The 26,795-nt window shown below is 43.6% G+C and overlaps 1 protein-coding gene across 3 annotated transcripts in view; it reads right to left on the minus strand.

The window, feature by feature from the left end:
- The window catches only part of LOC119181200 (uncharacterized), an 84,305-nt gene that overhangs the window by 24,354 nt on the left and 33,156 nt on the right, over positions 1 to 26,795 (minus strand). For all 3 annotated transcript variants that reach the window (XM_075883940.1, XM_075883939.1, XM_075883938.1), the window contains 3 exons: positions 25,282 to 25,413; positions 15,625 to 15,724; positions 3,484 to 3,557 (listed from right to left, as the gene is read on the minus strand). In XM_075883940.1, the coding sequence (XP_075740055.1) occupies positions 3,484 to 3,557; positions 15,625 to 15,724; positions 25,282 to 25,413 (306 nt within the window). The remainder of the gene's footprint in view (positions 1 to 3,483; positions 3,558 to 15,624; positions 15,725 to 25,281; positions 25,414 to 26,795) is intronic.

The following is a 26,795-nucleotide window of genomic DNA, read 5'->3' on the forward strand; positions in this document are numbered from 1 at the left end:
CGTGGGGTCATACTTGAAAGGTAAAATAGATATGCAAGCTGGTGCCGAATGCGAGAAAGTCATTTGCATCTACCATCCAAATTCGGCTGCGCCTGTATTTTTTCTTTTACGTAATGCTTTGATGCACTGAGGTTCCTCGGTATTGTTGGGTCTACATTAGTGTAATTCTACTTTCTACTTTTGAAAAAAAAAAAACATGTGATGCAATTTTAGCTTCAGCAACTTCGGGAATTCAATGATCGATATTGAGAAAATTGTCATTTCAGATGTTGGCACAGTTTAAGAGTTATGGTTAGTCAATAAGTACGCAATGTTGGCAAGTGATGTTATTCTGATTGTAATGCATTTCTTGAGAATTTCCATTGTATAATCTGTCGCAAATGATCTATCATCAGCTTAATGTATCTTTAATTACGTATATCTGTTCTATTTTCTTGCATGAAGTAAAAGCCACTTGTCAGACTATTAATTACACAAAATCACATGATTCTTTCAGTTGTGCAACAGCAACTTTATGAAATTTACACCAAAAAATGCTGTTTACAGGAAATAATCAGGCGTAAATACTTATAGGGTTTGGCCAATTTTAATCCCAATTTTCTACAACGAAAGCATACTTTTCCAAGTCCTACAAGTACTTCGTCGAATATGCAATGAACATTTTGTTGCATTGATGCTGTTTTGTTATGGCAAGATTATCCTTCTACTGGCACCACAACCACTGGATATAGTAGAGACTTCTTCAAAGCTTCTAAACATGTGCTACATTTATCAACTTTGTAATTTATGTATTGGTTTTTTTACAGGTCAGCTATTTGTTACTAAAAAATGTCAGCAGTGCTGAATACGCTGTGCACACAAAGCTCCATCATATTGTACTAATGTAGTTACAAAGAAGTACTGCTGGGCTGCTGAGAATAATTTTTCATTTAAAAGCCTGCAAATGTGCTTCTGCTTGGCGAGCATCAACAGAAAACAAATAAATTGGTTTTGCTTCACCTTTTATTCGAAACATCCTAATGACTTTTTGTTATGTAGACTTCTCAATGCTGTGTTATTTTGGTTGCTGTTCTTTAGAAAATGTTTCACTGATGTTTGTTTGAAAACTTGACCTATTAATACAATTTATCTAATTTATATATGCTGCCCTCCTGAAAAAAGCAAACTTCTGCCAAGTGGAGCAAGATTGAGAATTGAAACAGTTTCACTGCCACCATATTCACCACTTGAATGTTGTATAATCTTATTTCCTGTTCTATCAGCTTGCTGAATTGTGGGAGCCAGAGCACATAACCAATTTACTCATTTAAACAGTCAGCTTCATGACTAAGCGGCAGGACTGCTCAATAATGAGTATTGAAATAAAATAAAGCATTGACAACAGAAGCTACTCAACAAAAATAACCTTTGTAAATAAAGGTGCATTGACTACCTCAGTAATGTTTATAAATATAAAGATACGTATATACAAGAAAAAAACAAGGACACTAAACAGCGCTTCTGCACCAATGCTGCTTCCAGAATGCTATCAGTGAAAAAAACTGCCTTTTCTTCAATTGAGAGAATATATGTTCTGAAATGTACGAGGATAAAGAGATTTTTTTTAATTGTTTGTCTTCATTTTTTCACATTGATGGGGATCTCTCATGGCTGCACACTACTTTAGTAATAAAAATGCATCATGCAATCCAACCAGTACTTTCTTCTCGTCTATGCAAGTGCTGTCATCCTCATAATCATGCATAACCAATCAGTTTCCCAAGAAATTTTCCTACTGTGTGTTTTGTTGAAAATTGATGAAAGCCGTCGCCTAAGAGATGGCTTATTAAAGGAGAGGATCTCATGTATTTTTCTTCCCCCTTTCCAGATGAGACATACCCTGTTCATCAAAACTGACGCAGCTGTTTCAGACGTAACAAAAGGATGGCTCGTGTTTGCTTCAGGTCAAGAAGGTGCACCTATGCGAGAAGGCATGCGGCTACGATAGATGACTTCAAGAGAAGCCTTCAGAATCACAAGAGTTTGCGAAATGGAAAAATGGCATATTGCCTTCTACATAATACGTGTAAAACAAACCTTAAGCACTAAAAATATTTCTCTTGTTACTTCTCGTGGGTGGGGGGGAATAGGGCATGAAAAATCGAGAAAAAAGTAGCCAGGGAATGAAAGTGTAGTCAAGACAAAAAATTAAAATAAGTGAGCCAGAAATTGCATTGGCCAAAATGCTTGGCTTCCATGCCAAGAACATGCTTGGCTATTGCATGGTATTCCAACGCAGTGACAACCATGGAAAGGGGTGTTTCCAATGATTTTCCAAACACGACCTTCCTTTGCTTGGCCAACGGTAGGCTTGTCACATTGCATTCATTGTTTTGCCCTTGCGGCGAAACTGACGTTTGTTATTTTCAGACGACCGTGTCGTTACCACCGAGGGGATGTTAGATTAGGCACTGATGGAAACTCTCCGAGACCACGGCGACAACAGATCTTCTGCGAAGCTTGACTCGTCACACGCTTCCATCTTGCGCCGCGACGAGTTGGCAGGCTGGTAGCTTTTGCGATTAGCCGATTAGTTTTGGAAAGGCGACGGCACTTTGTATGCAATGCAATGAATGCGATAGCAAAAAATTGTAATGCCATAAGAACTAAGGCTAGCAGCCAACGTTTTTGCATCCAATATCGCAAAACTCCTACAAAACGTTGGTGTGAGCAAATACGGTCACTCAGGAAGAAGTGCTTTTTTTCACACAGTCCCTTCACGTTGGAACTGCACTAATATTCGCCGAGATAGCAAGCGTGCCAGGGATCGCGGCCGTCCTTTTAGTCCAAGTTCACTATTGCCACTCGAGCAACTTCCCGCCCCCTTCCCGCGTTGTTTCCTGCTCGTTTAAGACATGTGGTTTACTTTCTGTTTTAGCAATCGACAGCAGTCCTAACACACGCGAAATGCTATCTTATGCACTTTCCAGGCGACGATAGGGATGGGACAACTCATTTGATTTCTGCTTCAGCAGCACTCGCGTGCTTTTACCTGCTTGTGACAGTTAGGATGCGCGGGGGCATATTATCAATATCGACTTGTTACGAAAATTGGCGGAAACGGAAAACCCACCGAAAGTGTCCATAATTGCTATCGCAATAATAAAGCAGTTCTTTACTGTAAAATAGGTGTTTGTGGTTAGATTTACCTCTAGTCCCCTTTTTATTCAATTCGTGCATTTATTTTTTGAATTGTCGTATCGAACATGCATATAACAAAATTGTCATTAAAACAAATTTTTAAAGAAATTTATCAATTTTCTTATATCCAGGTTTAACTGTATTTTTATACGAAGAGGATAAGAGGTGAATGTACAAGCGAAAAGCACAGTTGTGTGCGGAGCTCTCTAAACACGGATTCTCAGAGTTACTGGCTTTTGTTTTCTTTGTAACCAACTTAGATATCATGACACACAACAAGGTCATTGATGTTACTGAACTTACCTGCTGTTCGGGTCCACCAAAAAGTCCACCATGTCACTCAAGTCAACCCGCCAAGTTTTCTCTTTAGGAATGGCCTGTAAACAAGCAAAACAGACTGTAAAATCACGTATGCAGTGAATGGTATGGCTGAGAGCATTTTTAAGCACACTTTCTAGCATAGGACTTTGTAGCTGCTTCCCTCAGTTCCATGACATGTTGCCAAAACAAAAAATTCACTAGAATAAATAAATACTGGTATCGAAATAAAGCTGCATTACAGCTGTAACGACAAAGTACCAGTATGCTTCTCTAAGAGTAGTGAGCAGTAACACGTTAAACATTGCCACAATCGACACAATAACTGCTTCGAAAAGCTGCCCAGTTGAGAAGATTAGACATGTAGCTTTCAGTCAGCAGAAGAGAAGTTATATTGATGCGAGGTAGGCTGGCAACTATAGTGGCCAGCCTCTCAAAGGAGGACAACCAAGTTGTTTATTGTGCGCATGCTCTGGTTTTTACTATTTTGCCTCGAGTGAAAATCCTGCTTTGTATTTGCGTCCCGGTGTATTCTAGCACCCATCTGCCAGCTTGGTGACATTTTCTAGTGGAGCTGTGGGGTACGGTAATTGATGCAGTCTCCATAGAGTACCCCAGAAGCAAGCCTATCGAGTAGCTCAACTGGCCTTATTCCTGTGCACGTGCGTTCCGGTCGTCATCTTCAGGGCCTCCAGCCACAGCACGGTTTGCTGCCTGAATGACAGAGGGCTCCGAACCAAACACCCCCTATCATCACCACACCAGCACCAACGGAGCTGGTCATCAAGCAACCCAAGACACCGCAGACATTTCACAGAGCTGCTCTTGAAGATGCTGAGAACTGGTTCGAGCCTTCTGAGCGGGTCACCATCATGAATGATTGGACACACTAGCATAAGCTACACTACGTCTACTGTGCTCTCGAACATTCTGAAAAAACGTAGTACTACGAGGCAACATTTCCGTGTGGGATGAGTTTCAACAGCAGTTCCTCAAGGCCTTTGCCAGAATGGACAAGAAGGAGAGGGCACAGTAGGTGATAGAGGCAAGGGTGACAACCTACATAGAAGACATGGATCGGCTTTCCAGGCATGCGGACCCCTCTATGACTAAAGCCAAAACAGTTTGCCACCTCATTTGAGGCGTCAAAGAAGATTTTAGCTAGCATACTTCGAAACCCACCTGCAAAACTTGTGCAGTTCCATGAAGAAGCAATGCCATGGAGAAGGCCCCTCAACAGCGTGCCAGGCATTGTAATTGCAATGTCATACGCTCAAGTGAGGTAACTTCTGTCACTCTCGGCAATGACATAAGGGCCTTGCGAGAGCTCATCAGAGCTGTCATCTAGCTACAAAAGATGCAGGTTAATGTTCCACCTAAGGGGCAGCTCTGTTATGGAAATGGTGTATGCAGAGCTACACCAGGCTATCCATGTTCCCTAACAGTACGAAGCGCCACAACAGCGCCAAAATGAGCTACACAGGAGCAGTGGACATTTTCCACCATGCAGTACTTGCAGCATGGTGCACCCAATTGAGCGTTGTGCTCATCAATTGGAAGTACCATAGGCAACAGTCTTCACAGGCCCCCGTTGGTCACCAAAACGAGACATCTGGCGAACACCCGACCACAGGCCCTTTGTTTGCACTGTGGGGAAGCTGAAAACGTCTACCGAACATAATTCACTGTGGGTCTCCATGGATTCTTGCAAAACGCCCCTTGTGCCCGACCTGGCGAGCAACAGACAGCTTCATCTCCAATCATCGCAACATTGAACATTGGTTGCACGAACCCAGTTTGTCATCGCCTGTTTGCTACAGGTCACCAAGCACAGCCTCCTCATACGACGCTACAGGACGACGCTCGCCCAGTCTTGCCGATTAGAAAAACTGAGTTCAGCGACCTTCAGAGGCGAGGCCGCTGGCCCAGATTGTACAGAAGATCCTCCATTACGCAAAGGTGATGGAAGAGACATTTTGCTTTTTGGAGCACATTCCTGAGCAGAAAAAATGGTGCTTTGGAGCAGCCTTGAGTGTCTTCGGAACAGAAAAAATGCTATAGCTTAGGGTTGCTATTGGTGTTTTCGGAACAGATGTATATTCGTATCGGCTCCTGAGGTTTAAAGCATCACTTAAGAATCTAATATATATATTTGTTATTAAACATGCCGTACGCTAGTATGCAGCTAGTATACAAGCAGTATAGTCGGGGTAAATCGTGGGGGAGCGGGGTCAAGAGAGCCTAAACTTTTCTGGCGTTCAGGCTGGGGAGCACACCTCTTGCAAGTATCGCACCTGAGATTTAGCTTTAGCACATGATATAATTGAGTTAACAGTTAACTCTTTCGTTACCACGCAAAAATGGTTGTTTTTCATGTCTCTAAATGATCGGATTTGCTCGTTTGTAAATTACTCCAGCGAGCACTGCAGAATACCAAACTTTGCACAATGAAATGCTCTTTCGACAAATTATATGCTGTAGATTAACAAAATATTTTAAAATGAGTAAAAATGTGAGAAGTATGTAGTTTTTGGTTTTTAGCTGGTAAACAGTACAATAAAGAAACACTATACTTGCAACGAAATTGAAAACAAGAAAAATTCAGAATATACATTTTGTATATGATTGACCCAGGAACAGTATAAAAATAATGAATAAGAAATAATGAAATAAGAAAATCTAAACCAAGGTGCTGCTTCATTGCTCGTGCCATGCGGTAAAGCATGGCATGGTTTTTCGTGAGGCACAAGTGAACCCGTACACTTTTCTCAGAAAATATTTTTTGTGTTGCGGTAAAAGTCTCCAGGTGTTCTAATATAGATGGATGCCCGTGAAGTGAATGATCCCTCATTAAATACAATGTCCAATGAACTTTGTTATCTCATCTAGCGTCACCTCTTTCCATGAGCCACCTCAATTCGCATAGGTTGGCTTTCTAATATATGCATCCAAGCATATTTCTTTGCATTTTTGAGCATATCGTATTAAAAAGAAAAGACAACCTTGCGCGCAGTTCTAAAACATTCCACACTACTTTGTAGTCAGGGCCAAAATGTGCTTTGGGAACCTTCTTCTCGTTAGGAGAAGGCCTACAGCTGGCGCCAGCGCACCACGCCCCAGCGAAGTGTAGTCCTCGCACGTAACCGGAGTAGCTTTAAGATTGCGCACAAAGGTCAGAAGCTATACGCACTTGCCATGGAGGAGACAACTTGAGGATGTAAACAAAACAAACCTATGAACGGCTGCAGATGTCTCAGGCTGACGTGAAACATCGTAGCCATAAAACTTGAAGCTGAGGTGCGGTCATCTTCGAACTCTAAGCTCGCCCTCACTTAATCCAGGTGGGGTTGCCAGACAGTTTTGAGCAGCGCATGTGTTTTGCAGCACTGGTGCGTACCCAGGCGCGGGACAAAGACATAGTAGGGCCAACTAGTGACACTAGATGAGACCCTGTGCCTGATATAAATATGCAAGCAAAACCAAAGTTGCTGGAAACTGCCAGAGAAGGGCACCTTGACACTTCAAACATGCTGCAGACCTTCATAAATATTTTTTGTAGAACAAATCTTCCTGGACTCCTACGAACAGATCTCTATTGAATAGCTGACATAAACTTCTGGCAATAACAAATGCTTAATGTTGTGAAATTGCGAAGCTGACACTTTATTGAATATTTGGCTTGCAAAAGTTCTTTTGATTACATAAATTTGATGTTACTGTAGCATAATCACGAGGGGCACGCACTTCTGTCAAGTTCGCCAGCTAACTGCACTTTTCCAACAATACACGCACATTGGTTTGCTCAAAGGTCCGTCAAAAATTACTATGTTGACAAAACGGGCGAATTCAAATTGATTCTGAAGGTTGAGTGGCTGGACTAAGCACTACTAGAAAATGCTGGGTGCACGGAAAACAAAACTAACATGCCAATATCGACGATTCAAAAGCGTCGATCGTAGGCTTGGTAATGAAAGAGTGAAGTATAGTGCAATCAAAGGCTTTTTATTACCCGTGCTAAATGCCCCTCAGCTGTGTGAACTATGAAAATCGAAAAAAGGTTAAAAAAAGAGACGGTATAGAACTATGCAACTTCTCGAGCTCGAACCCCATGCTCGTTTTTTTTTAATTTTATTTGAAAGCATGATTTATTCCCGATATATAAAAAATACAACCCAAATTAGAAATACGAGTTAGACACCACGGCCTGATATGCGTCCCTCCTTGAGATTTTTCTGGATTCCCACCGCTGTGTAGCATACTAGGATGATAGTGTATACAGATTGCTTTTGGTTTCGCTGAGGCTCACAGGATGGTCCCATGGTTGAACTTTATTCTTTTTAGTTTGCCAACACCCTTTCGGAGAAGGTTTGAAGCAGTGACTAGGAAATATTGCACTTTGGAGCAGCATGGAGCGGCATTTTTCCTTTGGAGCACTTTGGACCAATTGGAGCAGCACTTCCATCCCTGCAACAGTGAGGACAGCAGGGAAATATACAGACGCAGTCAAAATTGATACGAAGGGTGGTGACGTCAAACGTTTTGCATGACAGAGTATTGGCACTAATTGACAATAAAGCAGACACCTCCATTATGAGCACGGGCCTCGCCTGCAAGCTGACGAAGGTGGTGGTGATGGTGGTGTTGCAGCAGGCAGGATTATCCTGGCCTGCATGGCCAGCAATTGTTTCACCTGAGCATATTCTGAATTTCGAAATTGTGACCACGTGTCAGACAGCCCAGTGTCTCGCAGGAATACCAACAAAATTCGTTGCATGTTGCTCCTAGTTGCCGCGGGTCCTTCAGTAAAAATGACGTCATCAACTGTCCAGTGCCTATGACAGCCTTTTTGCAAGGTGCGGATCATTGCTGTTCTTTGCACATCAAACTGTGGGCAAAGCCAAATGAAATGTTCAATATCCCTGATGTCACCGCAAAAGGCACAGAATGAGGAAGCCTATCTCCCAGTCTTGAATGACCCGTCCGGGGTGTATGCGGAGTCGGTTCTTATGTGGTACAACAGCGTCGCTTGTTCACGAGAAAGTTCATGAATTACACATGCTTGGTGTGGAAACTTGTAGATCGCCTTGAAATATTTGCGTATCACATCTTTGTTGTTCTGGTAAGTCTTGGGAGTTATTACTTTTGTAACAGATGTCCATGCTTCGCATGCAAGAGCATCAACCTTTTCATTGTCTTCAATGCCAACGTGGATAGGATCCACTGAAACTTTATATTAAACCTCTTGCCAATTAGGTGTTTAATTTGTGCCAGACATTGCTTGGTGAACTTTCCTTGAGGTAGGCCACCATGCAGTCTTTGTAACGCCGATTGGGAGTCCGCCAGCACTACAACATCTCGTGCAGAAAAGGATCACAATTTTCCCTAAGCCGCCGTGATTGCAGTGCTTTCTACTATTGTGGATGAAACCACGCGATCCAGGCGGTCCGACCATGACACGCCAAGGCAGGGTATGCAGAAAGCCGCTGCACAGCTATCCGTGCACACTGATCCGTCGGTGTACACTTGTAGGTGGCTGCGGTACATCGTACTCAAGTGGTTCAGCATAAGAAATTTTGCTTCTGCGGCTGGAATGGTGTGCTTCGCTGGTAGCTTGGGTACGCCGAAGTTACACGCAACATCCACAAAAGACCATGGCGGGTCCATAGGGCGCCGTTTCGGCAGTTTCAAGCCTAAATATCGAAATGTGTTCAGTGCCCCATTGAAATGTGAGCCAGTCCTTGCTCTTAGCCGCCGGAGAAGCGCCATGCCTGCGAAGAACTGGCCCAGTCTTGACAGCTGCGTCAATAAGGCCTGAGACACCAAAATGCGAAGTGGAAGAGACTCGGCTTCACTGGTGACCTTCATGTTTGAAGCCGCCTGAGGAACTCTCATCGCCAAGCGAAGACCCTTTCTGTGCACTGCCTCTAGGCATTTGAACTGGCTCGGTGATGGAGATATCAGTGGCAGCAGATAAAGAAAGCGGCTTGTTATAAGCGCAGCATTCAATTTAAGCATGGACATAGGATTGTTCCCCGACGTACCCCTGCCATGCTACGAAGAGCGTTGATCCTTTGCACTGATGCAGTGACTATACCATCAACCGCATGTCGCCATAATACCTTGTTGTCGATGGTAATGCCCAAGAAACGGAAACTTGTTGCACAACGAATAAAGTGGCCTCAAATATTCAGCGACAGACGTGTTGACTTCCGTCTCACTCCCAGGAAGAGCATGAAGGCCAATTTTTCCGCTGATAAAGACAGGCCAAGTGTCAACAAGTGTCGCTCAATGATTGAAATAGCGCTCTGTGCTATCCAGGCCAAACGTTTGTGCTGGTACCCTGAGATCGAAATGCAGATGTCATCGGCGTAGATGGATATATTAACTTCTTTCAGAGCTAAGTGCAGAGTGTCAGGAAGGCTGGCCATGGCAGCGTTAAAAAGCAAGAGAGATAGAACACTTCCTTGTGGGACACCAAGAGAAACGCGTCCCTCTTCGCTCGTTACATTTCCAAGCTTAACCCGGACACAGCAATCTCTGAGAAATTCATGTAGGAACCGAAGAGCATTTCCCGACACACCCATGGCTTGGAGCTCATTCACGATGCCTGCCTTAAGCACACAATCATACGCCTTGGCAATGTCCATGAAGACGGTGAGTGTCGATAGTCCACTGATGTAGTAGTGGTCGATGTGGCTTAATAGGTCCAAAACACTATCCTGGGCACTCGGTCATGGGCGAAATCCCATCATACACGATGGCCATCGCCTTCCTTGTTCAACGTACCAAGTTAATCTTGTACACATTAATCTTTCCATCAACTTAGATACGCATGATGTAAGAGATACCGGTCAATATGATGCAAAGCGCGCAGGGTCCTTTCCGGACTTTAGGACTGGCACCACCCATGCTGTTTTCCAAACAAGTGGGATCTCTCCCGTGCTCCAGACATGAATAAATATGTCCAAAAGGGCCCTTTTTTGCTCATATGGCAGATTTGTCAGCATTTGATTGCTGATCAAATCCGGACCCACGGCACAGCGTCTTCTTAATTTGCTAAGTGCCATATCCAGCTCTCGAAAAGTGAATGGCGTATCCATCGTGTGAAAAACTGGGGTGACAGAGGAATCGCCGCTCCTGCTAATCTGCCAGATGTGTACACGTCTGCGAAATCCTCTGCATGGGTTTGCAAATCTGTCCCTTGTTTAAAAGCGAGTGCTTCGAATGACCGGTGTGAGCGGATCTTTCTAGAAAAACCGATTAAGGTTTCTACCCAGTGGACTAGGTCCAAGACCCGCACAGCAGGAGGTAATTTTTAACTCCGGTGGAACAATGCACGACACGAGTTAGCATTCAAGTGTTTATATATCCCGAAGATTTCATAATACTCCAAAGTTCATCAAAAGACCTAATTCTCGAACGGGACTTTCTCCAGGATTACTGAGTAGTGATAAACTTGCGAGAGTTGCAGGTGACATTTTTCACTGCACACGCCACATCCAGCCGACTGTTACTACGGAAGAGTGGTGTGTTCACATTAGTAACCTGCAACATTTTGATGAATTCGATGACTATGAGGGCATTGCAGAGGCAAATAGCCTGCCCGCTTTTATTCAAAAGAAAGATCTGCATAGCTGAAGGCTTTGTTCTGTTACAGAATAAATGCTCCCAAGTTCTGCTGACCAACTTCAGCAATAAGTTTCAGCACATCCCTAGAGGAACCACTGTCGATTTTCTCAGCGAGATCGCAGACTTTTTTGACATCAGCAGATTGCAGATGACTTCACTGGATACAAAAACTTGTGCTGACTTGGGCAACCGCATTCACGTTAATCATGACTTGCAAGAACCACAAAAGACCCACAAATCCTGTGGCTGCCAAGCCACAGAAACTTCGGGCTTCTCCATAGCATAGAAAGGTCAGAACTATGCCGTTATGAAACTCTGCATTCTTACCAAGGAGTCGGCACAGCCCCGCTGCCAACATCTACATCATGTGTCCCCAAATGAAAGAGAGGTGATTAAATATAGGCTGGCCAATATAGTAATTAAACTACCTCGCGTCACTATTACCCCTAAATATATCTACCGAATTGAATGCCTGTTCATAGCACAAAGAGTATTGCTTCCAGAAAAAGCACAGTTAGACCTCAATATATACCAAAATACAGTACAGTTACAGTTAGACCTCAGTACATAAGGAAATACAGAACTTATAATAATTTTGTGCACATAAAAAATACTTTTGTGCACATAAATTAGCATATAAAATCGTCTCACTATAAGCAAACACACTTATCCATGCTCTAAACTAATCACAAACACTTCAGTTTACTTCTTAATGAAAAGAAGTTAATCTACTATAAGCATTAGATGTCAAACTACTGCGTATGCAGTTTTGTTTTCGTTTGTGTACGCACACCTTTAAAATTGCGTGACAGGGGAGGACAAGTGTGGTAGTCTGAAATAGAAGGCCTTCATGGTTATCTCGAAAGCAGCCTTGAGAAAAAATAAATGCCACCTCATCAACAAGCCTAGCTTTTTGCAAGTGATCACCCTAAGGAAGAAATAGGGCATTGTCACTTGTTTTGGGATATCACACAATAGAAAGAAGCTATCCATGACTTGCTCAAGAAAATGACCGCAGATGCACTGCTTGTTCATGCCACAAAATATTGCATTTGAGCAGCCTACTGATTCCCCTGAGGCATCACTTCATAAGGTCATGTAGATGGGCCGAATAAAACTCACTTGCAAGACTTCTGTTTAATCAATCCACACTGATGACTACCACACACAATTTTTGTTGCCAACAGCAAAATTAAATGTCATGAAGAAAGTTGGTGTTGTTGCTTCGCTTCTGTTGTTCACCAACGAAGCAGACGCCGTTCATCATTATTGCCAGTGCTCCTCTCAAGCTGCTGCTTGCTAGAGTGGCACAAAGCCATCTGTTTGTTTTCATTATTTCATTCTTTCACACGGGCCGTCTCTTGTCCTGCATAACAGCCTGGTAGACGGCAGACCTTTAGGTCCAACAAAGCTTCTACAAAGTGGTATGAGTGCATGATCTTACTGCCTGCAACTGCAAAAGGGAGCCTTTTTGAGTCGTATGATGAATCCCACAACAAAATTCAGGGGATGCGTGAAAAAGTGTCATGAAATTTCTTTGTTGGTCCGATTTGCTACGAAAAGCATAGCAACTACTGCATTTTCCTGATAGGTAATTGTAAGGAGTTATCAATTCATCTAAGGCAGCACCGTATTTACTTGCACAATTCTCCCATTTTTTTCAGCAGAAAACCGATGCAAAGATGGAGGGTGCGAGAATTACGCGGGGAAAACTTTTCATGAAAGCATACAGGGCGAAAAAGAAAACAAAACGGCCGCAAATTGAGGTTCCCACACCAGCAACTAACAGCAAGCTTTGAGAAGTACTAATAAAAATTTACCTCAACCTAAAAGCAGAGGCTCAACACAAGGCAATAATTATTTGAGACACGAAAAGTGAAAGCAAATAGTCATGACTTAGAATACCATACGCAAAGCTTGTGGACGTTGCGGGCGTAGCGGTAGCATTTGTTGCTCAAAGGAGCCCTCAAAAGGTAAGTGTGGGATGCAAGTATAAGGCTGATGCCAATTTAACAGAATGGTCCGCAGTTTCCTTCTGAAGAAATAAAGTTTACCATCAATCCCAGTCTTAGGCACAACGCAGGCCCAACGCGTCTTGGTGGCTTTCAGCTGCCGTCACCAGTAGCGAACACAAAACTCGTCGACTCCGAAAGACCTACCGGCGGCCCTGTTGTCCTTGATTAGTGCATGATCAATCACTTCCAACTTGAAAGCAGCTGTGTAGCTTCAGTATCGCCCTGTTACGTGACAAGATTACCGACACAACATACAAAACACACTGCAACGCGCACTTACCCCTTTGGTTTGGCTTGAATTTGATTGAATCTCTATGCAATATTAGTACGCTTGCTGCTCAAGAGAGGGCCCCAGATAGCACACGCTATCATCATCAAGGCTGAAATAGCAGACTACATTATTGCGGCAATTTTCGGGGGTGCAATAATTACTCGAGGAAAAAAAATCTTAGTTTTGTTGGGCAATGTGGAGTGGTGCGAGAATTATGAGAGTGCGAGGATTTTGTGAGTAAAAGAACGTATTACTTTTTTTTTCATTATAGTCTTTTTCATTATACTCATGATTCAATTAATCTGCATAGCTCTACAAGGTATTATGAAACAATTTGTGAGAAAAAGGCACCGCAGCTGCTTGGTGGAACCCACAGAAAGCGACAGTCCTGGCAAGATGTACCATACGGCGGAACGGCATCTCGAACCGGAAGTCGATACAGACGAGCCCCGTAGCCCACAATCCTCTGCGTGAGCCACAATTTAGCCATCCACCTACCGTAATTACTCGAATCTAACGCGCACCTTTTTTCCGGTTAAGCGAGTTCATAAATCGCATGCGCGTTAGAATTGAGTACGAACAAAAACATTAGGTCAATCTATTGCCATTGGCAAATCCAAAATGGCCGCCCCCTACGTGCGTCGGCATGGCGCGTCGGCCATTTCTGCCTACGTGTTTCCCACGTACGGCACTTCGTACGTGTGCTGAGGAGTTCGTCATCTAGTAGTGCATTAGCATCAACGGCGTGGAAGGGCAGACTCCAAAAACTCGAGTGCACCACGATGCCGCTTTTAAAAGAAAAGTCATCGCGTGTGCAGAAGCGGACGGAAATCGGGCCGCAGCGCGGTCGTTCGGAGTTCCCGAAATGTGCGTGCGGGACCGGCGGAAACAAAAGCAGAAGATTGTCGACAGCAAAGCTTCATGCAAAGGTTTCAGTGAACCACAGCAGGGTCGGTTTCCGCAAATTAAAGAGCTGCTCGGCGAGTATGTGCTTGAGCAGCGAGCGGCACAGCGGCCCGTGACGACAGAACTGCTCCAAGTGCAGGCTATGCAATTAGTCTTAGAAAAAGGTCTAATGCGGAGCCAGTTTAAAGCGAGCAGGTGCTGGCTAACTAACTTTATGAAGAGGAAAGGCTTTTCCCTCCGAAAGGGAACATGCATATGCGAAAAGTTTTGCAGAGGAGTACGATGAAAAGCTTCACAGTTTTCAGAGGTTCGTCCTAAACTTGCGGCGCAACAACGGCTACCTGTTTGGGCAAATCGGGAATGCCGATCAGACGCCTCTTTACTTCGACATGCCTGGCACCACAACCGTCGAGAAGGGGGCGAAGCAAGTTCGCGTGCTGACATCGGTCCACGGTAAAACTACAGTGACTGCAATGCTCTGTTACACGTCAGATGGGCACAAGCTTCGCCCGTACCTCATATTTAAATGGAAGACGCTCCCGAAAGGAGTCGTTTTTTCGAGTGGTGTGATCGTGCGGGCCAGCGAGAAAAATGGGTGCGCGTTGCAATCGATGTCTTACGTTTTTTTGGGTTTTTTTTTCGCGGTGGAAATCGGGTGCGCGTTACAATCGAGGGCGCGGTAGAATCGAGTAAATACGGTATTACAATTGAAGCGGAAATTGGGAGTTCTATTAGCTTGCGAAAATCATCGCGATCTTTTCTGGAATTTTTCCTGCTTGACCAGAAACCTGCTACGCGATGGCGACGAATGGCCCTTCACCTAAGTCATGGCTAGCCATGGCGACAGCAAACTTTGTCATTATCGCTTAGAAATCACGGGTATGTAGGTAGGCCTTAAAGTTTCGTACTTGCAGAAAGCGGCCGTCAGTTTGCGCGTTAAGTTTCGTGACCTTCGCTTGCTGTGGGCTTATCAGCTGCTATGTCTCTACACTCGCCCAATTCGTGAACGCCGCTGTGGCGCATGAATAATAAAAAAAAAAAAGACTGGACGTGCGACGCGCAGAAGGAACAATATGGCGGCGGCAGCGGGCAAAGGGAGCAAGCCGCGGTTGCCGAGAGGGGTTGGCATAATAATAAAAAACGGAAGAGATCCAACGATCAAGGAGATGCCAGATGTCGGTTAGAAGGACTGTAGCGGATGAATATAGGGGGTGTGTTTATTATGCGAATAGATACAGTATTTACTGTGCATGAGCTCAGCCCTGTACAATGAGACAATGTTCAAGTGGCAGATATCAGCCATACCTCATGGCGCAGTTTCTCTAGGATCTTCATCAGTGCCACAATCAATGCTTCAGCAAGGTCCACCATGTCGTCCCGGCTGCAATCAAACATCTTCTCCACACTGCAGAGAGAACATGATTATAAACTCTCAAATGCACAATCAGACATTTATAGTCACATGCCCCCTCGAACCAGTTTAGAATGCACTTAAGAACTTTCAGACACGAGTCCAAAGCACAAACTCCATGTACACGCTTGTACGCTAGTCGTCACCCCTTCTAGGTATTTTTTCTTTATGCAGTGAAGAAGGCCTCTCCGATGATCTCCGCTGCACCCAACCCTACACAAGCACATTCCAGTTCATCATCACCCAACTAAATTGTCTATCTGGCCCAGTTGCACTTCCCTCTTTTTGAACCCAGGCGACAGCTCCAGCTGAGCCGGCTGTCGACTGCTGCCCAGCTCCTCCTCTTCTAAAGTATCTGCTGTCTGTTTGTTCCATTCTGCTGTCATTTATTATTTACAATAGATGGGCAGATAAGGCATCATACACTGGCTATTATAAGTGCCAGTGCCAAACCTACGCAACTCTATATGCCAGGGTAGGTCGAGTAAACAGCGTGCTGCCAGCAGTCTTGCGAAGTTGCCACTCCTCAATCGGAATTAATCCAGAATTGTTCCACATTTTTGCGACCCCAAAGTGGCATGAGAATGGAATGGCGATAAAGCTTCGAGGAATGAAATGAGAATGGAACTAAGCACATTTTGCTCGGAATAGAATGGGAATGAAATTATGTTTTTCAAAAAATAGCCCATTTTTGACGACGAGCTGATTTTCAAACTTCAAACATTAGTAAGCAAGACCCTTCAATTGAACAACAAAATAGTAATTTGAAATATCTTGGCCTATTACAAGCATAGTAAAGCAACACACCTACTGTAATTCTGTCCTTATAGAGACTGTGTTGCTCTGATGTTTCCCATTATACCTCGCATAACCATGGCTCTATGCCATGGTATTCGTCATGCGGAACAACGGCGGCAGCATACTCACATTACACTATGAGATTCTTTCCCCCTCGGTGGCCAACAGCTGCCTGCTGTCTCCCCATCCTTCACTTTGTTTTTGCTTCAGCCACCATCGGTGACTTGGATACAGATTGGAAAAAGCGCTTATCTAACACTGAAGGGAACAGCGCAAAAAACGGGACGAAGAAAGATTGAACACCTGACACAAGCGCTGACGAATAACTGTGGGTAAATTTATTATACCTGGAAACATACAGCTGAAAACAAGAACAAAAAATGTCACACAAAAAAGAAAAACCAAAGGCAAAAAAGAATCTGCCACGAGTCGAAAAGAACAAGTTAACTACTCAAAAACATTATCTCTTTTTTGCCTTTCACTCATACGTGCACGTGATGATTTTTGTTCTTGTTTCCAGCTACATATTTCCAGGTGTAATAAATTTAGACACAGTTGTCCATCAGCGCTTGTGTCGTGTGTTCAATCTTTCTCCGTCCCGCTTTTGCACTGTTCCCCTCAGAATCATGTACCGATTGGCCCTTCAAAAAACCCTTCCGCTTCTCTAAGTTATAATGTGTATTGACACTGGTGCGATGCTTGTGTTTACTGGAAGCTTTCCTATACCAGCTTGCGCACCGTCTCATCCCATATTATCCACCGCTCTCTTTTTTTTTTGCAATATTTTCCCCCCTAACTACACACATGAGCGCCTTTGCCAGGAATTCTATCGCAAAGGTCTGCAGGTTAGCACAGCACACATTCGTACACGAACTGCTACAACAAGATTAACCATACAGAGAGATACAGTACAGAATAGACTTTTGAAAGCAGTGGTGCGAGTAGCCAAAACAGGCAATCACACGTAACCAAGGCGGCACCTCCCCAAATCCTTACAAAAGACTACAACATGTCGTCGTTTTAGCATTAACACATTCAAGCTTAAACAATATCGAGACATCACCATTTGTTCAAACATGCACTCTTGAAAAAAAAGGTTTGCATGTTCACTAACTAAATACTAACCATTAACTTATCACAAAAAACACTAATCTCCTAGTAAGTGTAAATAGTAAAATGCAGATTAGTGAAACTTGCTAGTCGGCTAAGTAGTTCCTGAATAATGCTGACTGGAACAATTATTAACGCTACTAAATTTTTAATTACCCTTGCCTATACATGCATTTAGCAGCGATGGCGTAGTGATTAGAGCATCCGCCTCGCATGCAAAAGGTCCGTGGTTCAAATCCCGGTGCCGCGCAGTTCCCAACCGGATAAAAAATCCGCATGGTGATGGAACTGCATAACGAGGCCTGGGGTGCGGCCTCACCGGTAACCACCGCCGGGAACGCACTCCCTCACCAGAGAAGGATTGGCCACCCTGGTGCAGTATCTGGCCGCTACCTCCCACATGCATACGTCAAATAACTCACGGCCCTCAGTCCCCAGCAGCTGCGAAGCAACTGACCACGGCGGCGGTCAGATCTGCAACGCAGCAAAGGGTGTTAAGAATCTCTGGATCCGGACAGGCCGCCATTGGAACCTGAACTTGGCAACGTTTAACGCTAGAACCTTATCTAGTGAGGGAAGTCTAGCTGTACTATTCGAGGAGCTAGAGGGTGTTAAATGGGATATAATAGGGCTCAGTGAGGTTAGGAGGGCAAATGAGGCCTATATGGTGCTACAGAATGGGCATGTCTTTTGCTATCGGGGCTTGGCTAACAGAAGAGAACTGGGAGTGGGGTTCCTAATTCACAGAAACATAGCTGGAAACATAGAGGAATACTATAGCATTAATGAAAGGGTGGTAGGTATCGTAATTAAACTGAATAAGAGATACAAGATGAAGGTGGTACAGGCCTACGTGCCTACATCCAGCCATGATGACGCTCCAGTTGAAAGCTTCTATGAAGATGTGGAATTGGCAATCAGTAAGGTAAAAACACAATATACAATACTGATGGGAGACTTTAATGCAAAGGTAGGGAAGAAGCAGGCTGGAGACCAGGCAGTAGGAGATTATCGTATCGGTACTAGAAACGCCAGAGGAGAGCTACTAGTAGAATTCGCAGAACGCAATAATTCACGGATTTTAAATACCTTCTACCGAAAACCCGGAAACCGCAAGTGGACATGAAGGAGCCCTAATGGCGAAAATAAGAACGAAATAGACTTTATAATGAGTGCACACCCAGGCATCGTGCAGGATGTGGAAGTGGTTGGCAAGGTACGATGCAGTGACCATAGAATGGTACGGTCTCGAATTCCCCTAGACTTGAGAAAGGAACGACAGAAACTAATACGCAAGAAGCCAATAAATGAGCTAGTACTGAGAGGGAAAGTACAAGAATTCAGAGTCTCGCTTCAGAACAGGTACTTGGATCTTAGTGAGGAAACCAACCTTAGCATAGATACAATGAATAATAATCTGAGGAGTATCATTACGGAGTGCGCAGTGGAAGTTGGAGGCAGGGTAGTTAGACAAGACACTGGCAAGCTTTCCCAGGAAACGAAGAATCTCATTAAGAAGTGCCAAATCATGAAAGTCTCAAGTACAACAGGCAAAATAGAACTGGCAGAGCTTTCGAAGTTGATTAATAGGCGTAAGGTATCCGATGTAAGAAGGTATAACATGGAGAGAATTGAACACGCTCTGAAAAACGGAGGAAGCGTCAAAGCAGTGAAGAGGAAACTTGGGATAGGCAAAAATCAGATGTATGCACTAAGGGACAAGGAGGGCCAAATAACTACCAATATGGATAGGATAGTTGAAGTAGCGGAGGAGTTTTACAGAGATCTGTACAATAGCAGGGACAACCACGACTTTAACACTATAAGAACTATCAGTAATCCAGATACCCCACCAGTAATGATAGAAGAAGTCAGAAAAGCTTTGGAGAGCATGCAAAGAGGCAAAGCTGCTGGTGAGAATCAGGTAACATCAGATCTGCTGAAAGATGGAGGACAGATTGTGTTAGAAAAACTAGCCACCCTGTTTACGAGGTGTCTCCTGACGGGAAGAGTACCAGAGTCTTGGAAGAACGCTAACATCATCTTAATACATAAGAAAGGAGATGACAAGGACTTGAAGAATTACAGGCCCATTAGCTTGCTCTCTGTAGTATACAAGCTATTTACAAAAGTAATTGCTAACAGAGTAAAGAAAACATTAGAATTCAATCAACCAAAGGAACAAGCAGGATTTCGAACAGGCTACTCAACAATCGACCACATTCATACTATCAATCAGGTAATAGAGAAATGCTCAGAATATAACCAACCACTATACCTATCCTTCATAGATTACGAGAAGGCGTTTGATTCAGTAGAAATATCAGCAGTCATACAGACACTGCGGAATCAGGGCGTCGATGAAGTATATATAAACATCCTGTAAGAAATCTACAGGGGATCAACTGCTACCATAGTGCTTCATAAAGAAAGCAACAGAATACCAATCAAGAAGGGTGTAAGGCAGGGGGACACAATCTCCCCAATGCTATTTACCGTGTGCTAACAGGAGGTTTTCAGAAGCCTAGGATGGGAACAGCTAGGGATAAGAGTTAATGGAGAGTACCTTAGTAACCTGCGCTTCGCCGATGACATTGCATTGCTGAGTAACTCAGGGGACGAATTGCAACTCATGATTACGGAGTTAGACAAGGAGAGCAGAAAGGTGGGTCTTAAAATGAATCTGCAGAAAACGAAAGTAACGTACAACAACCTGTGAAAATCGAGATAGGTAATGGTGCACTTCAAGCTGTAAAAGACTATGTCTACTTAGGGTAGGTCATAACCGCGGAGCCGAACCACGAGATTGAAGTAACTAGAAGAATAAGAATGGGGTGGAGCACATTTGGCAAGCACTCGCAAATTATGACAGGTAAATTGCCACTATCCCTCAAGAGAAAGGTATATAACAGCTGTATATTGCCGGTACTTAGCTACGGAGCAGAAACCTGGAGACTTACAAAGAGGGTTCAGCTTAAATTGAGGACGACGCAGCGAGCAACGGAAAGAAAAATGGTAGGTGTAAACTTAAGAGACAAGAAGAGAGCTGAGTGGATTAGAGAACAAACGGGGGTTAAGGATATCATAGCTGAAATCAAGAAGAAGAAATGGACATGGGCGGGGCATGTAGCACGTAGACAGGATAACCGCTGGTCGTTAAGGGTAACTAACTGGATTCCCAGAGAAGGCAAGCGGGTTAGGGGGAGACAGAAGGTCAGGTGGGCAGATGAGATTAAGAAGCTTGCGGGTATAAATTAGCAGCAGCAAGCACAGGACCGGGTTAACTGGCGGAACATGGGAGAGGCCTTTGTCCTGCAGTGGACGTAGTCAGGCTGATGATGTTGATGATACATGCATTTAGAATACCACATTAAGATACTTATATTACAGAAGAATATGTAAGAGAATAAATGAAGTGAAATTGTTCACATAGATTAATTAGTGACCAATAATTACTTCATGCAATTACCATGACAAGTATGCATCACAGCAACATACATTGGGCATGAATGAATCACAGACTAGGAAATACAAGAAAACGCGCATATAGAATGTCAAGATTAGCCGGTACGTACTGTAGAAGCCGTTTGAGAATATTTACGCTACTATATAGTTTGGAATAGCACACTGTGTACTGGTTAACATTCATAGAATTTAGAAAAATAACAGACAATTTGTACACATGATCATCTGGCTTCTATTTGCACATATGTATGTCATCACTTAGCACAAAATTTTTATTTCAAAGTAATCGACAAAATAAAAGAGTGCCACAATTACTGCAAGGATCGAGCAACATATGTGGCTTGGTAGTTACTTCGTTGAGACTGAGAAAGCATCCCTGGTTAGTAACGACAAAAGTTTGAAGCTTTACTAGCTGCTGGCTAGAGTAAAGAAATGCCACGAAGGTAGTAAAATACGCTCGAAAAAAGTCAATAGATGCGTTGCCAACTGTTTACTTACTTTTCTTTCCAAGATTGTGCTGACCATGCAAATACTATAGGTAGCGAGAGAACTGCCCCATCAGAAGTAGTAGTGTGGTTGTACTACCCGAGATAAGTCACCGAGCTACTGTCCCTCCACCAGTGTTTTGTATACTTCTGCAATTCCTAATGAATTTGATAACAGCAGCTTTATGTTGTTACAATCATTCTTAGCTCGACAGAGCTATCAAAATCAAAGCATGCCTTTCCTACGTTGAGAAAATGTAGGAATGGAGTTGATCTGCCCGGTCATTCCCAGGGTCAGAATGAACTAGGGTTTTTTTCACTCTATTGAGAGAATAGAATTACAAGTTTCAATTCCCCGGAATGTGATTGGAACAGAACGAAGGCGCCCAATCCACAATACTGGCTGCCAGGGGTAATTGTCACATGAGACATTTGGAAGGAGTTATGAATGATAACCTGTTGAATGACCAGTCATGTTCAAGCCGCCAAGTCTATCGAATCAGCAAAGCCCCCCTTAACTGAACTAATGTCTTTTGAGCAAAAAAAAAAAGGTAAACAGCACGAATGTGCCCTCTCATCCGCATTGCGCGCGTGCTCGTGCTCACAATTAGAAAGGAAAATCCTACCAGAAAGCTCTAAACTACAAACGTACACAAGTCGACACTCTTTTGCAAAGTACTGTTTAACAGAGCGCTTGTTTCGAAAGGCAAAGACAATGCTTGTGGGAAGCATGCAAAGGAAACTTTTAGGTTGCCTCTGAAGCATTAATGCAAGAGGAAGCCAAGAACTTCCACTGCTTGCCGGTATGCGAACCCAGGGTGCTTTAAAGAAAGGTGCCCGACTCCATATGGAAGTAATGCAATGGCTTGGATGACAGCAGGAAAGCTTTCAGAGGAATATGTTGGAGCAAAAGGAGAAGTTCTCCCTGGGCACAGCAACTTGAGCATGAATGAATGCACTTCATGAGCGAGGCATCATCAGCTCGAACACCTACACAGGATGCTGCTATTGACACATGCTGGGTGGCAGCTTCCCCTGCTTCACTCTGGCAATGGTTGTTGTGCCCGCACAACAGCCTGCTTACAGAAGTGAGTTTTGGTCATTCCAAAATGTTGACATCATCCATTGAGACCGACATCTCTGTTGCACCTCGTGAGGTTGAAGATGTCAACAATGGCCAAGTATTCAGAAAGCCCGCAATATAGCCATTAAAAATGGTTGCAAACGAGAACCCCCAGTTTGCAAAGGCAATTGCACAGTACACAGTCACCAGCCAATCTTGTGTGACCAATGACCCATTAATAAACATGAAGAGCTGTACAAATAATAGTATAATGATTGCGAAACACAAGTAGCAAGTGCAAATGCACAAAAAATGAACATCATGCATTGCAACCCTATTGGCAGGCTTAACTGCAATAGATTTTCATTATGGCTGCAAAACATACACAATATGTCAGTTCGATGCTGGTCATGGCACAAGAGGCCAGCAAGTGTTCTAAAACGAAGGTTCCACCGAAGAAGAAAATTTTAGGATTCCACAAGTGCTTAGGGCTGATGAACTGTATTCCATGTATCCATAGTTATATTAAACTATCCTTTGATAAAGTCATTGCACGTTGCATCCACACTTCGGGAATCAGCAAGCAGCAAGACGAGCTTTACACAATAAGGTGTGACTCACTTCGATTGTCACCTATAAAGCATGCAGTATGGTCGCTGGATTGAAGTTTCTCAGTGCCCATGCTACTCAGTTGGGCGCCAGCCAGCTTTTGTCCACAAAGTGGAGCACCCTGGAAAGCAACCTAACACCAGCAAACGGCAGCATTGTGCTCTTGTGTTGCGTTCAAGGCACACAGCTGGTGATGATCATGACAAGGCTGTCGACAATGAGGCATAATGGTGCATTCAGCACTGGCCGCCAACCTTGCCTTAGCTTTTTTTTTAATACCTGCGAAGGCATCACGGCAATTGCACGCGTCGAAATCATTGACCGACTTGTTGCCAGTTACCGAAAAAACAGAAGACTTTTCTGACATGAAGCAGGCTCTCAGTAAATGAACACCTGTTAAACGAACAATTGCTCTCGGTGTGATTGGTTTCACACAAGCATTCTACACTCCTGTTCATCTCTCAGTAAATGAGACTCTTGTTAAGCGAAACACGTTTACCTGGTCCTTTCATGTTCTGTTCAATGAGCCTACTGTACTTAAAATTTATGCAACGAAATGTTATATCAATCACTGCTTGTTGCATTGATGGCTTCTCGCACATGACAGCACTTTTTGGTTGCTCTTCGAAAGCTGACAGCAATTCTGGCTTCAAGCTGCCTTTTCAATTTTTTTTTTTCTCACAGTCATTATGGCAGTGTGCAAATGCCTGGAAACTGAGCAGCCTTACTTGTGGTGCCAGAAGTCTGCTTAGGTACAGGCCACTCTACACTCTGTTTCAAAATTATCCTTCAGCACTGTGGAGGCTACAGGGCCCCTCAGCCAATAGAAAGGTCGATTAGCCCCTCCACATGTAATCATCTGCCCCATGTCGTCTCCTCACCGAACTGTCTATACACACTTATTGCAGATAAGGCTGGTTTATTAACTTTAAAAATACAGTAAAACTACAGTAAAACAGTTTTTTCTTTCTTATTCCTGCTTATATGTATTCCTAAAAACTGCACATAGTGCATTCCGTCAGGTTAGTTCATTAACAAAAGTCACAAATTTGGCTTATTTTCTTCTGTTTATCTTGTGTTGGCAAGGCACTGCTGAAGACTGGTGCTACATATCTAAAGGGTATATGACTGACTTGATCATTAGAGCATTAGTTCAATCAAAATAAAGACAGAATTATGTTCTTTGGCTCCTCTCTTTCTGTTGCCTAATGAAACAGAACTCATGATGCAAACTACTTTCAGAGCTACAATATCTGCTGCAAAATATCATTGATGACCCTCCTTCTATTTGCAGACAAAAATAGATGCAGTGCCCTGCACAAACGTTCATCGTGCCCAGTGTGTCTGCTCAACTTTTCCCACCGTGAGCCACTATTTACAATAAGGTTAAAGCATCCTCATATGCAAAGCACACACCAACACAGCATAGATATTTGGCATTTAAAACAACTTACTGTCAATTCCCTGTTCAAACAACAACACCTAGATTATAGGCTAGGGTTCCTGCCGGGCCTCAACAGCAGTTGGGTCAAGCCGGGCTGGACCCAGCAGGCTAAATTCTTTCTCGACATGTTTCACATTTCGGTCACTAGGCCAGGTTTGGGTTGGTAAACTTAAACAATTTCTGAACCCAGGCCGAGAATCGTAGCCTGTGCAGTGCTCTTGTATATACAAACCCACATTCACTTCGTTTTTCACAGCATGAGCAGTCAAGTCGATCACCTGTGCCTTAAAAAAAAAAGCTCTAGAGTCCATTTTATCACTTGTAATATACTTGAATTACCCTTTCCTCATAAGTCCAAAGCAAGCCAGCAACACCCAACTGCATGGCCTAAAACGTATCACACTATCTGTCGCAGAAAATGCGCAAGTTGTCTACGTCTTCTGGAGGCCAGCCAATATACAAGGCCAGCCAATATACATCTCCTCAACCATAAGCAATCCTTTGCAAGATCCCGTTACCCTAAAAGCTTTTTCCGAAATCGGGAAGGAAGCTTAAGGTGTCATGTAAAAGCACTTACACAGCCATGTAATCCGCCAGACGAACGACGGTTTCGAACGTCGCAAGCAAGTCCTCAGAGTTGCATACAGCTCTCTTGTAGTAGGGGTACATATGACGGTGGCCGGACGGTATCTTGGTGCAAAGATTTCCACTGCAAAACGAAAGAGGATGGCCCAACATTTTCTATCACAAGTACGTTTGAAATATATTTTAATCCTTGCAAGATAATCACGACACTGCAAAGAAGACAAGCACAGATGAATAATTGTTGAGCTGACTGCGAACAAGTCGAACACTGCTACGAGATTTGTGCCATGGCTTACAGAAAACATCTCATTAAAACCAATAATTTTCCTGATTCGGTCCAAGTCCTGCACAACAGCCAGGTCCAATGGGAGAAAGATTTCAAACCAAAATCTGTTTGTTTGCCGCTCTCATGAGAGCAGTATCAGAGACAACCTAAATCATATGGCGCATACCAAGGTGCGCTAGCTCACGCTGGTGACTATCGCCCATGGGACAGCACTAAAGCTCAAAGAACACTTGCCAAGCTGCAACGAATTCACCAAGGCCCGCTAACGGACCTACCTACCCTTCCCTAGGCCTAGGAAGATGATGGATGAAAAAGGCACAGCTGTTGGCCCTCAGACAACTGTAGCCGCACACACACCCAAACCAGTCGTAATATCACACACTATGACAGGGTGTCTACCAAGTCAGCATTTTGAAATTCCCCGAGATTTCCGGGTTTTCCCAGAGTATTTTTGCAAAATTCCCTGAGTGGCACACAACTTTCTGCCACGTCAATACAAGAAGGTACCATGCCACCCAATGCTGTCACTGTCTAGTAAGCATGTGTAACATTTCGTGCAACATTTTTCTAAGCTTTCCAAAATTTCAAATTACTTCAATGCAGATTTTGAATGTGCCAAATGTGTACAATAGAAAAATTTTATTAAAAACATCAGCAACAGTATTTTGGTGTCGGCATCATTTATGACTGCAAACTGCACCATAGGTTTACATCTTTACCCAGTCAAAAAAAAGTGAATTGGTTCAATTGGTCATACCAGTTCATAGCAATTGGTCCTAAATGGAATGAATTGAAAAGCAACTGGGACGTGGTGCTTCAATGCGGATGACCAATTGGACCACGCAGTTGCGATTGATCATTCATATAGGTACACCACTTTCCGATTGGTCTCCCAATTGAAATGCTTGTCAGTCCAATTGGTAAACCATTGGAACAGTGAATTCCCATTGGCCTCCCAATTGGAATGCTTGTTAGTTCAATTGAATGCGCACACCCGCATGGGAAAATACTTTCCAATCGGAGGAGACCCTTTATTGGAAATATTCTAGTTGTAAAGAGTGTTGTAAGTGTTCAACTGGTTGACCTGGTAGAAACCATTTAATTACAACTGGCTGACCAACTGAAGACCAGTTCTCTTTGACTGGTCAACCCTATGGAGTGCCTTGTGCAAGTTCTGTGGAGTTGGCAATGAGTGAGGTGGTAAAATTTTGCAATATTTT

Source organism: Rhipicephalus microplus, unplaced genomic scaffold, assembly GCF_043290135.1.
Source record: "Rhipicephalus microplus isolate Deutch F79 unplaced genomic scaffold, USDA_Rmic scaffold_22, whole genome shotgun sequence".
NCBI lineage: Eukaryota > Metazoa > Arthropoda > Arachnida > Ixodida > Ixodidae > Rhipicephalus > Rhipicephalus microplus.